The sequence below is a fragment of the Acanthisitta chloris genome, unplaced genomic scaffold, assembly GCF_000695815.1.
Source record: "Acanthisitta chloris isolate BGI_N310 unplaced genomic scaffold, ASM69581v1 scaffold31411, whole genome shotgun sequence".
Lineage (NCBI taxonomy): Eukaryota > Metazoa > Chordata > Aves > Passeriformes > Acanthisittidae > Acanthisitta > Acanthisitta chloris.
Window position 1 is genome coordinate 30685 of NW_008657088.1, and position 15542 is coordinate 46226.

Genomic DNA, 15542 nt, shown 5'->3' on the forward strand with positions numbered 1-15542 from the left:
TTAGTGCCCAAATAATCTAAAAAGTAAAATGAAACATACAGCAAAACTGCTTATTTTTCTTGATAATGTAGTTACAGACAAGTTGGGTAAGTTCTGCTGAATTATCTGGGTCACTAGAGAGCAATTCAGACCTTCATTTATTAAAGTGCTCTTCGCTCAAAATACATTCTAAATTGCTCTCTACAAGGCAGCTTAGTTTTATTTAGCTTCGTGGCTAAACAGATAAAAATATATTTCAACGGTAAGTGCATATGGCATAATTGCCAACCTTTGAGACTTCTGCTTTTAGATATTCAAAAAAACCATGAAAATACAGTTTTTAAAGGGGTTGAGCAGTTCTGCTGTTAAGCCCCTTGAAGGATGCTCTGGTATCGAAGCAGTTCCTCTGTTCTCCAGGTGGTCTGGGGCAGTGGAAGTGAAATCCATTGCGAATGACATTTGGGTCATATTGTCTATGGAGCCACATTCAAAACTGATGCTACCCAGTGGGTAGATATCAGCATCCTGGGAAGGGCATTGCCTTAACTGTGTTCTCCTCTCCAGACACGAGTCCTGGGCAGCAGGGAGAGCCCTGTCTCCACACCCACAGTGGCTACTGACCTCAGCCAGGACATGGGCACGAGCTCTGCTCTGCCAGAGTCTGTGAACAACTCACTTCATCCTCTTGACTCAGTTGCTCATCTGCAAAAGAGGGATGGTGATTGCCTCCTTTGTAAAGTACTTTGGGATCTGCTGGAGATAAGTGCTTTGAAGAGAGGTTGTTTTTCCTATTCTCTCCAAGGCACAGGGCAGTAGTGATCCCACTATTCCTGCCTTTGCTCTGCAGCGTTGCTCCCTCCGGGGGGGAGGGGGGGGGGGAAGCAGGAAATGAGGGTGATATTGTGGTGGGAAACAAAATAGAGAGCCACAATTTATTATTTCTTTTATCCTGTTCCTCTCAATGAATTTACATGGTAAAAGTGTCTTCCAGATCATGCTGTAACACAACATTCCTGGTTTTACCCCAATCCAGTAATATATTTCTGTGTCTTTCCAGATTCTGAGCGTTCTCATCTCTCCTCGTTCACCATGAAGTTGAAGGGCAAGTTTCATTCACCAAAAATAAAGAGAACCCCATCAAAGAAAGGAAAGCAAGCAGAGCTGACAGTGAAAACACCAGAGAAGTCAGTGAACAAAGTAAGCAGCCAAAAGCCATGTTCTTTTTGTTTTGTTGGTTTCTTGCTTCCTGCTACTCAGCGTATCATAATCCAGTGCCTGACCTTGTCCTCTGCAGAATTCTGCAGCTCAGGGATCCTCAGGGTTACTTTATGGTTATTTAGAGCATGATGAGCCCTCTTTCCATAGCATTTAAATAGCTCATTATGGATCATAGTGTATGGCCTGACACATCCTCCCCTCATGCACACCCTGTGGGTTATGCTTACAGCTTCCAAATAACTGCCTGGTTTTGGGGTGTGATCCTTTCAAAAACCCCAAACCCAGGCAAGCACATCCTTGTAGCTGATCCAAAGACGTGCTCAATCTCTGATGATATCAGCAGGGAGAGTTGAACAGATGCATTCAAGCAGCTGCTGATCCCAGCAAACTGTTCCTCGGACCTGACATACATCAGGTCCTCTAAGAATTGAGGTCACAAACCTATCAGGGTTATCTCCTCTCTGTTGTGACCTCATTATGTAGGCTGGAGACTATCTCTGTAACCATACTGCTGCAGTCAGTTTGCAAGTATAAATCGAAGCCAAAAGTGAAGAACAGTTGAGGTTATTTATGATAATTCAAAATCTTTCCCAGTTGTTGAAAGCCTCATCCAATGTGCAGTGCCAGACATGCAAACTTTTAAAACTTATCTCTACTGCGGATTGTTGCAGTGTTATTGAGAGCAGCCAGCAAGATACAGTTATCTTAGGCTGCTTGAGTTGCCTAACACCCAGAGAAGTTGCTGCAGGCCTTCTTTGCCCTATTTTACACCATCATGTGGAAGATGTGGAGGGGTTTTTTTCCCAGGCTGTAGGTTTTTTCCCTCAGGAGGCTGTGGGTATGCTTCCCGGAAGCTGAGCACCTTGCATGGCTCACTGCTATCTAAAAAGTACAACAAAAAAATAATCTGAGAGTACTCCTTGAAGGCTTTTAATTCCAATGATGTTTCAGGGTGGTATTTTGAGATACCTTCAAATTGATATGGGACCACATGAAATGCATTAGAAAATGAAAAGCCTTTTCAAAATGCTGTTCTATGGCAAATACATATTAGCATGGTAATAATAGGAGAAGTTTTTGCTTTTCTTTCTTTCCTCTAAAAACAGTGCAAGAAGATTTACTAATAAGCCATGCTGGACATTAAAGCCTTGTATCATTTGCACATAGGGATTTTGTTACTGGAAAACAGAACACTTGTAATAATTTTTATTACCTACGTGATTAGTTAAGCCTTACACATTTTTATACTGCAAAATATTGTTGATTTCTGGCTTATTCCTTATCTATTTTCATAGCTACTGTCCAACTAATCAATTAGTTAGATGTAGTCAGCTCATTAGCTTTGTGTGGAGGGAGTGGGGAAGAGGATATGTCTGGATTGTCGCCAGGTTTTCTCACTGGAATGTAGACATCAGTTGACAAACCGGAGATTTTCTGTCAGAAGACACACTTGATAAACCAAATATCATCCTTTTCTCCCTCTTAAGTACTTAAGATGCTATTTTTGTGCTCTTGAAGTAGATAATCACTGTAGAGCAGAAATAGCAATACCAAAAATTAATGTCAAATCTCTATGTATAAGCTGAAGGTTATGCTCAGTCCGTGCAAGCATCTTCTCCTCTTCCCCTTTATACCTAGATGGGGAAATTTTCTTCAGAGCCTCCTTTTGTCCCCTGGACCCTGACTTAGATTCTTATCGTGGGCATATTGTAGGAACACTAGTGTCCTTCAACACTGTATGCAAACGTATAGGTTTTTCACTGCCAAAATGCAGGGGAAAAAGAGACTGTTCCAGGTTTTGTAATTGGGTGTATTCTGTACAGCTCACTGTGACCCTTTCTGGGACAGCTGTGCCTCATACATGATACATTTGTAATGATTATTGAAGGGAAAACTTCAGGAATTAGCCAAAAATATCTATGTGTGTCAGGCAGGCAGAGGAGTGGAGAGGAGATGCTGTTTTGCCAGAATTTTTTTCTCTTTTAATGCACAAAAGGAAAAATGGTTGGATGCCCCATCCCTGGAAGTGTTCAAAATACCAGGTTGGATGGGGCTTGGAACAACCTGGGCTAGTGGAAGTTGTCCCTGCCCATGTCAGGGGTTGGAATGAGATGAGCTTGAAGATCCCTCCAACCCAAACCATCCTGTGGTTCTGTAGGCTTTCTTGGGGGTGGTGTGCACATACACACACCTCTGTATGATCCATTTTGATCCTCGGAGGAGGATTCATTAAAAGGTGCTCTTAGAGAATGTCACTCAAAGAGCTAGCAGGGCAGCTGCAGACAAAAGGGCTGTGTCCCAAACAGTGTCTGGATTCACATGCCTTGGTGTGCTCAACGGAAGGATTTGTGTTTCCACTTGTCATTGTCAGCCCTGAACCCTCAGAGTCAGGCCCATCCCTCCTGAGTGCCAGGAGAGTGTTTAAGCTATTAAGTCACAAGCCTTTGCACAGGAAACAGTTGTTGAATGAAATCCATAAACAGCCATAGGAGCAGGAACTGCAGTCCACATTTTTTCACTTCTGTTTGGGAGCTCTGACCGCTGGGCCACAGTCATAGTCGCTTGGGGAATGTACAGACTCTCTGATCCCTGAAATGTGTCATCATTTGGTATGAAGTGCAAAACCTTCGTGGAAGGGATTGAGCCTCTCCATGGGATAATGGTTGGACTCAATGATCTTAGAGGTCTTTTCCAACCTAAATGTTTTTATGATTCCATGTCCTGGAATAAGCTGTGCAGTGGTTGTGGCACATGCCTGCAAAATGGGAAATGTCATTTTTTATGTCTGTGAGTTGCCAGGATGCTCCTCAGCCAGGGAGTTTAGGGTGCTGTAGGCTGCAGATCAGAACTTGAGGTGTCTGGCAAGCAAAAATTGTCAGAGCAGTGGAGTTTGGGCACTTCCCAGATGAGAAGGAAAATGACAGGGTGGTTTGGAGAGCTTGGATTGGGACTTAGACTTCTAAAGATGGAGCTGGATGAAACTTGGGACTCTAATCCTTTTATGCAACTGGCCCCAAATTACTAACCAGTTCTGCCTATAAATTGTTCTTCCTAAAACCTTTTGGGCTGCTGGCCTGATTTTGCAGAAAAGCAGCAGTTTAACAGCTGACAAGAGTGTGGGGAGCACACAATGCCCATAGGTCATTAATTCTTGAAGCTGAATTTACTGAGGAGATAATGGATGAAACCTGACTCTGCTAAGCTCTCTGCTCCTTTTCTAGCAGTGTTTAGTGGTTAATTTAAATCTCACTTAGGAACTACTTGTGGCATTAAAGGTCCTCCAGGCATACTCGGGTAGACTTCTAAAAAATACCCCTGTCCAGAATGTCATTAAGGTATCATGTATCACTCCTGAATTTCCTCTTTTGGTGTTGGTGGTGGCATGGAAGTTGGTGACCACAATTCCAGTGAGTTGTTCCCTTCTGCAACATTCATTCACCGGTGCCAAAGCTTAACTTTCACAGTTTGTCCCTGTGGAAAGTGTGTGAGTTCCCTTGTTCCAGCAGCATCATGAAATGTCTTAATTTGGAGACTCAATGGAGTGTTTCATCTAGAGATTTTCATATATTTTACAACGGCATCTAGCAACAGGATGGGGGGGTGATGTCTTCAAATTGACAGAGTATGAGAGAGGAATTCTTCCCTGTGAGGCTGGTGAGGCACTGGCACAGGTTGCCCAGAGAAGCTGTGGCTGCTCCATCCCTGGGAGTGTTCCAGGCCAGGCTGGATGGGGCTTGGAGCACCCTGGGCTAGTGGAAGGTGTCCCTGCACATGGCAGGGGATGGAATGAAATGGGGTTTAGGGTCCTTCCAACCCAAACCATTCTGTGATTCTGTGATCTGTTCTTTTCACCCTCCCAGTTTGGCCTGTGGGTTTCAAAGCAGTGCCCTTCACATCATCAGCAGTGTGAATCATGGCCTAAAACTGGTCAAGATTAGCCTTCATTTTAGAATGCAGGTAGTTCAGAAAGTTAAAGTACAAGTGTCATTTTGCACTAACTGTTCTTTGGGTAGTAATTGTGGTAGAAGAGAGTTTCCCCACACCTCATGGACTATGCCTCATCAAGTGTTGCTGTACTTCAGCTGTGCTCAAGGAGCCTTGGCCTTAAAAATCCTGAAGTTTCAACCAATCTCTCCTTGTTTTCCTCCTCTTCAGAATGTATCCTGGCTAGAGGAGAAGGAGAAGGAGGTCGTCAGTGCATTGCGCTACTTTAAGACTATTGTGGACAAAATGGCAATTGATAAGAAAGTATTAGAGATGCTGCCAGGCTCAGCAAGCAAAGTGCTGGAAGCCATCCTGCCCCTGGTGCAAACTGATCCACGCATCCAGCAAAGGTAAGTTTCCTTGGATTTTGGGGCTGTGACAGACCTAGAGGCTCCCAGTGTTTCTCCTCCTCGTGTCTCAAGAACTGCATCGTGCAGGAGGCAGGAAATGCTGTGGTGGCTAATGAAGTGGCTGCTATTTTTACTAATTATGTGGTGGTTTTCAAACATCATTTAAAAGCAGATTCCCTGCTGTGAAGCAGCTCGTGCTGTGGGAAGATAAAGCAAATCAGAAAGGTTTCAGGGAGGAGGAAGGGATGATTCTTAGCATAAACTTAGAAATTCGTCATTCGTAGCAAGATTTTCTTCTCAGATGCTTATACTTGTTTCTGCAGTCCGTGGTGGCATCCTAAAAGCTAACAAATCCAATAGCTTTACCTGTAAAAAGAGTTTATCTCCAGAGTAATCCTTTTTTTGTGCTCAATTTATCCACCCTGATGTTAGAGAAGTCTGAGCCTGCACTCTTAGCTGCTTTTTTTGGATTTTACTGGATCAGATGCAGAAGTAAATAGATGTACTTCAGCAGATTAACCACTCCAAGTTCTTTCCTATGCACACTCAACAGATTATTGTTTTATGTTTTAACAGATTATGTGTATTATGTTTTTACCAGTTAGGCAATGGGTTTGAAGCCAGGAAAGAAGTAGAAATTTGCCAAAGCTAAGCTCAGAATGGATTATAAGAATTTGTGGAGTTGCCAAGCCATAGAGAGAGCTGCTGTTCATCCCATGGATGCTGGAGCAGTTGATTGACAGAAAACAAGCAAACATTGTTGAATAACATGGAAAGGACAAATTTAGCACAGACAGAGAAAAGCACAAAACTAAGCAGAGAAATGCAGGTGTTTGGTTCCTGAAATCCTGCCAGGTTTTGTGCTGTTCCTATTTGGTTTTCCATTCAATATCTCCAGATTTTTTCCTTTCAAGATGCTTATTTCAGTGCTGGCACAGGGAGGGTTTACAGCATGATCAAGACAACAGTAGGATGCCAAATACTTTGCAAACAGAGCTGCTCAGCTGTGTTTGGCCCTGATGCATAGGCCAGGGCTGTGTCTGGCAAAGTGAAGAGGAGGCAATGGGACAGGAAAGATCCAGTTTAGGTTAGATCTGTCAAACCACAAAGAGCAATAGCTGTTAGAATGGGAATGTTCCTCAGGCTTCTGTAGAGACACAAAAATTTCTTCAGTTGTTATCCCACAGCCATTAAATTCCTGACAAGCACCTGCTTTCAGTTAATAAAAGAAAGAACAAACTTTCCCCTTGCACCAGGAGAACATGTGAAATGTCAGAAAATATGTTTAGGATAGAACATGTTATCTTTATAGTCGCTGGCTTTGATTTATGTATTCAGTGGGTGTTTGCTGGGTGATCTTTCCTTCCAAGATTATATTTGGAAATAACTATCAGCTAAGTGGTGTTCAGCAGCAGCAGTTTTTCAGGCATTTCTGTTTGTCACATTTCATATACACTCTCTCTTAGTACTGAACTAATGCAAACTCAACAGTTGCATACCCATATTTGCCCATATAAGCAGAATTTTCATAGTCAGTACTCAGTGGAGTCCTCGACACGGTGCTAAGTCTCTCTTTGTGGAAACTGTATATTAAAGCACAGATCCCATGTGTGTGCTCTGCCTTGCTTAGCCTCCCAAAAAGCCCAAAGGGGATCTGGTTTTCCCAAAAAGTCATGTCCTTTCATGCCTACCTGTGTGCTTCATTCCTTTTGAGTAGTGGCAGGTCACCAAGGGGTGATTCTGATGGCAAATCCCCCTCAAGAAAAGGAGCAAGACTTGTGTCAGTGTAGAAGAAAGCCCTACAATTATTGTTGGGCTTCTTTTTGCTTTAGGGGAAGCATTTGCATCAAGGAAAAAAGTAATTAAATCTAGCACAAAATGGGCTTTCAATTACTGCCTCCTTAGAAGGAAGCAGACTGAGATTAATGGCAAAGAAATCAAAGCCTTGCAAAGAGCTGGGGGAGGGCCCTATTTAGGAACTATCTCCTAGCAAGCTAATTTCATTTGAAATGAGAACAAATGGCAAGCAGCATGCTCAGAAAATCCTCCACAAACAACCCAACAAGTCCTTCCCATTGTTTGTATCCCCTGGTTGTAACTTGACAAATAGCTCTTTCCCCTGTCCTGCAAACCTCATTCACCTAAAGAAACCCATTGAAACTTGTGGGCTCGATTCTTTTCTCACAGATAATGAAATGACTGGAGTCAAGCCAATGTAAAAAGGATAGCAAACCGGAATGGGAAGATCTGGAACACTTGTATCCAAAATGATTGCAAGATTACACCTTCTCTTATCTGTTTATGGTTTTGATGCAGTTGGAAATTGATGTAACTTGACAAAGAATTGCTGAAGCGTTGCCATCAGCAGCACTAACCCACCTTGTTTAGTAATGAAGTCAGTGTTTTTAGAATGGCCAGGAAAATGCCTGGAAGCACTGTGTTACAGTTCACTTTTATTTAGAGTTGTCATCCTTCCAAAATTCTTTTCCCCCCCCCCTTCAGAACAATAGCTTCAATTCTGTTTCTCATTAAAAACAAAACAAAGCAACACCCTTCCTCTTTCAAACCTGAGATTCATTCAGTTCAGTTTCTCTGAAGAAGTACTTTTAATTGCATGTTTTCAGGCATTGTAAACAGACAGTGATTTGTAGAGGAATGAATAGAGTCAGCTCTTAGTGATCCAAGACATTTTTGGGGGAGAGTTAATAAGGAAGAAGGAAACCATAGATAATACCCAAATAATATGCTTAAATTTAAGTGTAGCACTTAAATACTTACCTCTGAAGTTAAGGCAGTAAATTAAAATGGAAAGAATGTTATTTTTAGCATTGCTGTGTTAACCAGCAGCCCAGACAATTCCTCCTGATAACTGGGAATGAGCTGTTGATGGTTTGTGCCTTCAAACTGTCAGCCCATGTGCTGCTAGGGAACAGGAGAGCAACTGCAGCCTGAGCTTTGCCACCTGCTAGACACCAATTCTGAATGTCAAAGGGAAAAGGAGAACAATCACACTTTGAAGTGTGAAATGCATTCTTGTAACATTTGATAATATCTCCATAATTGCATTTTGTTCTTTTTTTTTTTCTTTTTTTCTCAACTATCTCCTCCCCTGCTGTGCAGTTCTGCCATCTCCTCCTGCTACAACCGTGTGTACCAGAGTCTGGCCAATCTCATCCGCTGGTCTGATCAAGTGATGCTGGAGGGGGTGAATTCAGAAGACAAGGAGATGGTGACAACAGTGAAGAATGTCATCAAAGCTGTTCTGGATGGAGTCAAGGTACATGAGACAAATATTGTAAATTAAATCAAGTATATAATAATGTATTTTAGAAGAGATCTGTGTGAAAAAGGGGTTTAAGTGCTGGTAAGATAGGAACGTCCTATTCTTGCCTCTAGTAAACTACCCCTGAAATCAACTGCTTCATAAGAGAAATGATCCTTCTTGGAGTGCTGGTTAGAGACTAGCACAAACACTTTGGCTATTGGTGTGAACTTCTGGAATGCTCACCCTGGCATTTGGATGAATTGGAAGAAGCAATAAATCTTCATTCAGCATTGTATTAAATTTTCAGCAAGTCATTCCCAGTCTCCCATGCGGATTACAAGACAGAGTTTGCATATTTTCTGTCTAGGCAAAATAAAATGAAAATGCTTCCTGTCAATGCCCACAGAGAATCAAAGGCTCCAGCTCCATCTTTCAAGATAAATTTCAAGGGATTTGTCAGTGATACATCACCACTCTCAGCAGTTGCATTAGGGCGTGGAACAGGTGATGAGCTAAACTCAGTTTTCTGGAGATTAGTTTTGCATAGCTAATGGAAACATTTAGCAGAACCCTTTGTATCCATTGTGAGACCTGCCTGTAGCATTCCCTCCCCATTCCAGCCTGGGAAAGCTGTTGGATTTCCTTCGACCTCCCAGTAAGCTTTTGGAACCCATTATTTCTGTGTCCCAAACTTGTCTCTGGGCTCATCATTCACCTGTCCAAGCACTGCAGGCAAAATTTTGCTTGACCTTGTCTTAGGGCATATATACTGGGAATCTTATTTTGGAAACTGTAGAGAAAGTTGAACCTTTTTCAACAGCTGAATCTAAAGGGGAGTGATTAAATCAACTATGAAAGGAAAGCTGGGGTAGAGTTTTAAGAGCTGCAGTAGGTGTTTCACCTTGATTAGTGTGTCAGGAACAGACCTCTTTCACTGTACTCAAACTGGAGCCAAGTGCAAAACTGAAATGGATCTCCCAGCTTTGGCTATCACATTTTCAGGCCTCTTGTTGTGGTGTTGCATCCTCTGTATATCTCTTTAATGTTGCTCAACCATAGATACTAAAATCTATTACTTTATGAGCCTTTTAAATAAATATCTTTGAAACAAAACATTTCCATCACCTAAAGAAGACAGATTTTCCAGGATTATTTTGCACAATATGCTCTTTAACTTTAAGCTCCAGATTTGAAAAGTAAAGCTGGTCTTAAATTTGCACAGCAGGAGAGAGAAAAAGAGTTTAGCCTAAAGTCTCAGCTGCTGTTACTGTTGGAATTCAACAGCAATTTGCAGAACGTGAAAATCTGTGCTGTGCTATCTGCACTGTAATAACCCAACAAATGGTGAGTTATCACTGAATGAACCTGCACAATCCTGTGGAGAGATGTGTTATCCCCAGATCCAGGACAGAGTTGTGTGGTCGCATTGCAGGAGACTTGGGCACACGTTGTCCTTTGACTTCAAGCAATATTTAACCCCCAGGAGCTGTTGCTTTCCAGCCAGAGCAGTGTCTGTGTAGGTTGGGGGGAAGGTCTCAGGCTGGAGGAAAGTCTCAGACTGGGCAAGGTCTCAGGTTGGAGGAAGGTCTCAGATAGGGGAAGGTCTCAGGTGGTTGCTACACAAGCCAACCCAAACTGGAAGCAACACATACATGTCCATGCAGTGCTAAGCCTGAGCTATGGAGCCCTGCCGAGCAGCGTGGCTATATCAGTTTCTGCTTTGTTGCTAGACTAAGTTATTTTGGCCTTCCAGTTGGAGCTGGCTTATGTCTGGTCAGCCTGGAGCATGGTTAGAGCAGATGTGTGGCTGTTTGGGGAGATGTGAATGTGTCTGCCCATCAACAGGTCAGCATTTGGAAGCAGCATGCTCCCGTCTCCCACTGCATAGCAAAGAACAAGGTTTATTTTAGAAGGGCCAAATCAATTTTCAGATCTGGAAGCAGAACTGAGAAGTTGGACACTTCTCTCCACAGCAGAGCCTATTTTGTTTTTCTGGCAGATCACACAAGATCCACTTCCACATTTCAGTGCTTACTTCCCCCTTTAATTTCAGAATTGAGCATAAAGGAGTCACTTGTTCACTTCTGTTCCTTGATGTTTTGATCTTAGGTCTTAAGGCCTTGCTGGGCATATCTAAAAGGGGAAAAAAAATTCCTTGTTTTGATTACGTAACTTCTTAAAAATCCATCTCATTTTGGAATTTCCAGCTTGCTGAAGTAGCATAAGTTTGTAGAGAGGCTTTAATTATCTCTAATTACTGCTGCAGGAATCTCTTTCCTTCCTGATAAGGAATAGCATAATGTGCATCTGGCTCAGTTGTGTGCTGATTACCTCTGTGTGTATGCTGAAGAGCTTGGCTTGATTTTCAAATGCTAGTTCTCATTTTGGGAGAGTAGAAACAGTCAGGGGCTGGTGATACTTGTCAAAGTTTGAAGGAAAATGATCCTCTCAAGTATTAGCAATCATACCTTGTCTTGGTGCCTCTGGTAGGAGGTGCTTTGGGTGGTTTTTCTTCCATGATCACGATAGTTTAAACCATTCTAAAAATACTTTTGAACCAAATTTGATTGGTGCTCTCCCTTGTTTTTATTTATATTCCCATATAATGGACAACTCTGTGTCCATTGTGACTGGCAAAAGCTTTGTTTGGGGTTTGTAGGCTCCCAGGTCCCATGGCTGGTTTTCCTAGTGGTGGTCTGTGAACTTTATAGGGGAATGTCTGAGAGGAATAGCAAGATTTTTAGTTAAAGATTGTCCATTCTGAAAAAGAAGATAAAAGAAAGTACATGTTTTTAAAAGAGTTTCTGATGAGGGGGCACTCAGCAGAGAGGTCTGAGGTCAGTTCAGTGTCTGTTACCACTGTGGCAATTCTGTCATTGAAGGGCCTGAATTATTTTACTTTTCTATGCACTGTGTAACTTTGGCTACCACAGTGTTGCTGGCAGATTGTCAAAAGCCCATTTGGGTTTGCTGCTTCTTGTTGCTGAGTATTTCCCTGCTGGGGAATGTGACTGTCCTCAGAGGTGGGAGCTGGCCAGGCTGTCAGCTGTGGTCAGCTTGCTGCTGTGCTTCTCCTCACCAGGGCACTTCTCAGAACACACTGTTCTTGCCAGGGTTCTTGTCCATCTGCCCCAGGCAGGAACATCTTCATAGCATTAGTCCCCTTGGACATCTGTATGTGATGTGTTTGTGCTCCTTCTTCCTTCCCCCTGCGTGGGATTTTCCAGGACAGTTTCTGGAAAGCTGAGTGTCATGGTTTTGGTTAACACAGTGTACATTCTCTTGGAGCACAAGCTCACACCAAGAATGTAAGTAGGACATGGAAACCAAGATCAGCTGTGGTGGACAGTTGGACTGTGTTTGCTGTCCGTTGTGCATCCATTGCCTCACTTTATTCCTCTTGTTATGTGTGTGTGAACCCATGGAAGTTCATCTCTAAATAGTCTTATGTAAAAATATGAGAACTAGAATATTTTCAGTCCTCAGAAGGATGATGGTGATGCCATTCCAGTTGCAGTTACTGCATTGCGAGAGCAATGCCAGTTATTTCCAAGCTCAGCAAACGAGGACATGAAGATGATACTGGAATGATGACACTGTACTTCAGGCTGCTTAAAAAAAAAAACGTATTAAAATTGATCCCTTATTGTTTCCTTTGCGTAATATGCTGGGAAGCCAATACTGTCAGGAAGCACTGCCAGTTTTCCAGCCTGCCTGTAAGAGGGCATGTTTGTGAGCAGGAGATCTATTTGTCAGCCTCAGACATCCATAAAACGTTCTCTGCATCTTTCTGGCGTGAGTGATTGTTACCTTGACTGCTGGCAGACATATAGTTGAGGATTATCATGCCCTTATCTCTTTATCCAGAGCCTTATCTGCCTATAACAGATACACTGCAGTAGCTCCTTGAATGATTAAGACTTGTATTGCTGTGGTTAAAAGGTGGCTGCAGGAGCAGCAGGTCTTTGCTAAAGGTATTCACTCTTTAATTTGTTGTTGGGCACCTTACAGAAAACTTGCTTTTTTGGCACAAATATGTATTTATTTCTAAAATATCAAGCAATTTTAGTGTTCTAATTGGCTGGGTGAAGCATTCCACTGGGAAAGACTGTTGTGTACTTACATTTATGTATGTAAACCCAATTTGCCATTATCTAGGGTGTTGTGGGGACCGGAACACACTTGTGACCATAGAGGAAAGAGGAAGCACAACAAAAAGACACATATGTGGGTTTAGGCAGGATCCCCATAGGGGATTTATGAACTTAACTCCAGTATTACCAAGCTGCTGCTGGCTGCAAGTTGCTCCTTAGCAGCAGTGCTGCATCACTCGTGTGGCTCTGTACCAGATTTATACCCAGCTCAGCTCTCTCTGAGTTGAGCCATAATCTGAGATAACCAAGAGTTCACTGCACTGTCATCCCTTTCTGTTTTAGGATGTTTAAGTGCAGCATTCAGCAAATAATGATTATCCTCTTTTTCTTCTCTCCATCCATCAGGAGCTGGTCAGACTCACAATTGAAAAGCAGGAGCATCCCTCTCCCACAAGCCCAGTTAAACCCAGTTTACCAGCATGTAAATCTGACAGGTGGGTCACTGACAAGGATTTCTTCTGTGTGCAGGACTAATATAGAAGGGATAATTTCTGTCTATTCTGCTTGAGTTAAAGCATTCAATTACTCTTCACAGAGGGTGGTGTAGTGTTCTTTATATAGCCCCATCCTTTTCAGTAGGATCACTAAAAGAGAATGTGCCATGATAGGAAACAACCCAAAATCTGGCAATGAAATCTTGTTTGGCTGTGGCATGTGCACATTGTGTTCTGCATACACATGGAATTCCACCTGCAGATGCAAATTCTGCCTTCTGCTGTGGGTGCCTGTCATACTGCATATGATTTAAAATAGGTATGAATCTGTCAGCAGGCTGCATTCCAGCTGTGGTTTATCATCTACAATCTGTGTTTTGCATGTTGCAGCCCATCAGAACTTCCCCTTACAGACCGAGAAATGGAGATCCTCAACAAAACAACTAACATGACTCAATCCAATGAGCTACTGACTGACTCCATGGATGAGGAAGTTGCACCTCCTAAACCCCCTCTGCCTAGCATTCGTGTGGCAGAGAACAGGTAATCCTGGCCAGTCAGGCTCAGTGCCTCTTACCAGCCTGTTGGTTTTAAACAGCCTTTCAAAATGTGCACAAGAGAGCTCATGAGGAGGGTTAGTGATACCTCTGAATTTCCAGTTCTCCAGGGTAATCCTTCCCTGACTGTTTACAACTTTCTGTTCTGTCTTAATATTTTCTGTGTTTTCCTTTCCTCCCCTTTATGTGAGGATAGTGCCATGCCCTGAGATCCATGCATGAGAAACATCACATAAACCCATAAGAACTTCATTTAACTGTGTGAATTCCACACTGTACAAGTGTGTTGTGCTGTTTTATCCAGTGGGAAATGTTCCTTCAACCTCAGCTGGCAGTTACCAACGTGTCCTCCAGCACCAGGTTGTTCTGCATTGCTTCTCAGCTTGAGAGTGAAAGCAGCCAATAGTGTGTGAAAAAAATCTTGTGCTTGGTTGTTCTTACCCTGTTCTGCGAGTAACCACATGAAAGTTTCTGTGTTCTATTTTGAGAAGGAAGAGAAAACCCCCAATTTGCAGGTTTTTGGTCTCTGTGTGTGATGTTTTTCTACTCTAGTACTGCTGCTAAAGGCTGGTGTGAAAAAATACACGTTGTGTTAATTTGAAAATATGACATCAAGGGCTGTGGCTGGCAAAAGAACCTCATTTCTGTGTATTTTATGAATTCTCATGGGCTATAAGAAAATTTCCTTGGTATGTTCCAGGAATGAAATCTGTGTGCTCTTGGGAACTCCACAGGCTTGATGATTACCAGAATTATGTGTCATTAGAAGCAAAAACTAAAAGTGCAGGGGTTAAACTCTCACTAGTTACTGCTAATGTGTCTGTGAAGCAGATTCATGCCAAAACATCAGCCCTCAGAGTGTGCAGTGAGAGCAGCACTGACCCTCGTGTTCCCTGACGTTCACCAAGAAAGGAAAAAGGCAGAAAAAGAATTTTCCTGTCCTGTAAATTTTTGAAACTTTGAACATTTTTCAAACTTGGAAGGTTTGAGGAGCAACCCCTATGAATGGGAGCAACATTTCAGTCAACCAAGAGATTTAATTTGTTTTTTCACCACTTAAGTTAAGAAATAATTGCCATGCTAATTGACTTCATTAAAATATGTTTTAGGCCAGCGATTGTTTTTGTTTGAGAAATGCCAACTCTTTTACAACCTTAAAAAATAAATCACTGACCAGGACCTTACCTGTGAGAATATTCTTGAATTGATGTTTGTTAGTGGATACACTTTGCTGAGCACCTCCTGGCCAGCTCTGGACAAGAATCTGTGAACTTTGAGCCTGGCAAGTCAACGTCCTTCTGGAAAACAACTTGAAAACTCTTTTTGCTGGAAGAGTGATGGAGCTTCAATGCCTGTTGTGTCTTACAGCCCTCCACCAGCATTGCCCCCTAAGAAACGTCAGTCAGCACCTTCCCCAACCAGAGTGGCAGTTGTGGCCCCCATGAGTCGAGCTACCAGTGGGTCCAGTTTACCTGTTGGAATCAACAGACAGGTAATGGCACAACCCCTTTGTGAAAGCCAAGGAAAACATGCTGTGATCTGTAGGAAAAGCTGGGAGAAATGCTGTGACCTGCACATTTCTGCTCCGCCCAAACAGCCCC

At 42.7% G+C, this 15542-nt stretch overlaps 1 protein-coding gene across 1 annotated transcript in view; it reads left to right on the top strand.

The window, feature by feature from the left end:
* Nucleotides 1-1042: 1042 nt before the first annotated feature.
* Nucleotides 1043-15542, top strand: part of RAPGEF1 (Rap guanine nucleotide exchange factor (GEF) 1) — a 51389-nt gene continuing 36889 nt past the window's right edge. The window contains exons 1-6 of the mRNA XM_009084585.1: nt 1043-1176; nt 5353-5531; nt 8652-8808; nt 13296-13384; nt 13775-13927; nt 15310-15433. Coding sequence (XP_009082833.1) covers nt 1069-1176; nt 5353-5531; nt 8652-8808; nt 13296-13384; nt 13775-13927; nt 15310-15433 — 810 coding nt within the window. The 5' untranslated portion in view covers nt 1043-1068. The remainder of the gene's footprint in view (nt 1177-5352; nt 5532-8651; nt 8809-13295; nt 13385-13774; nt 13928-15309; nt 15434-15542) is intronic.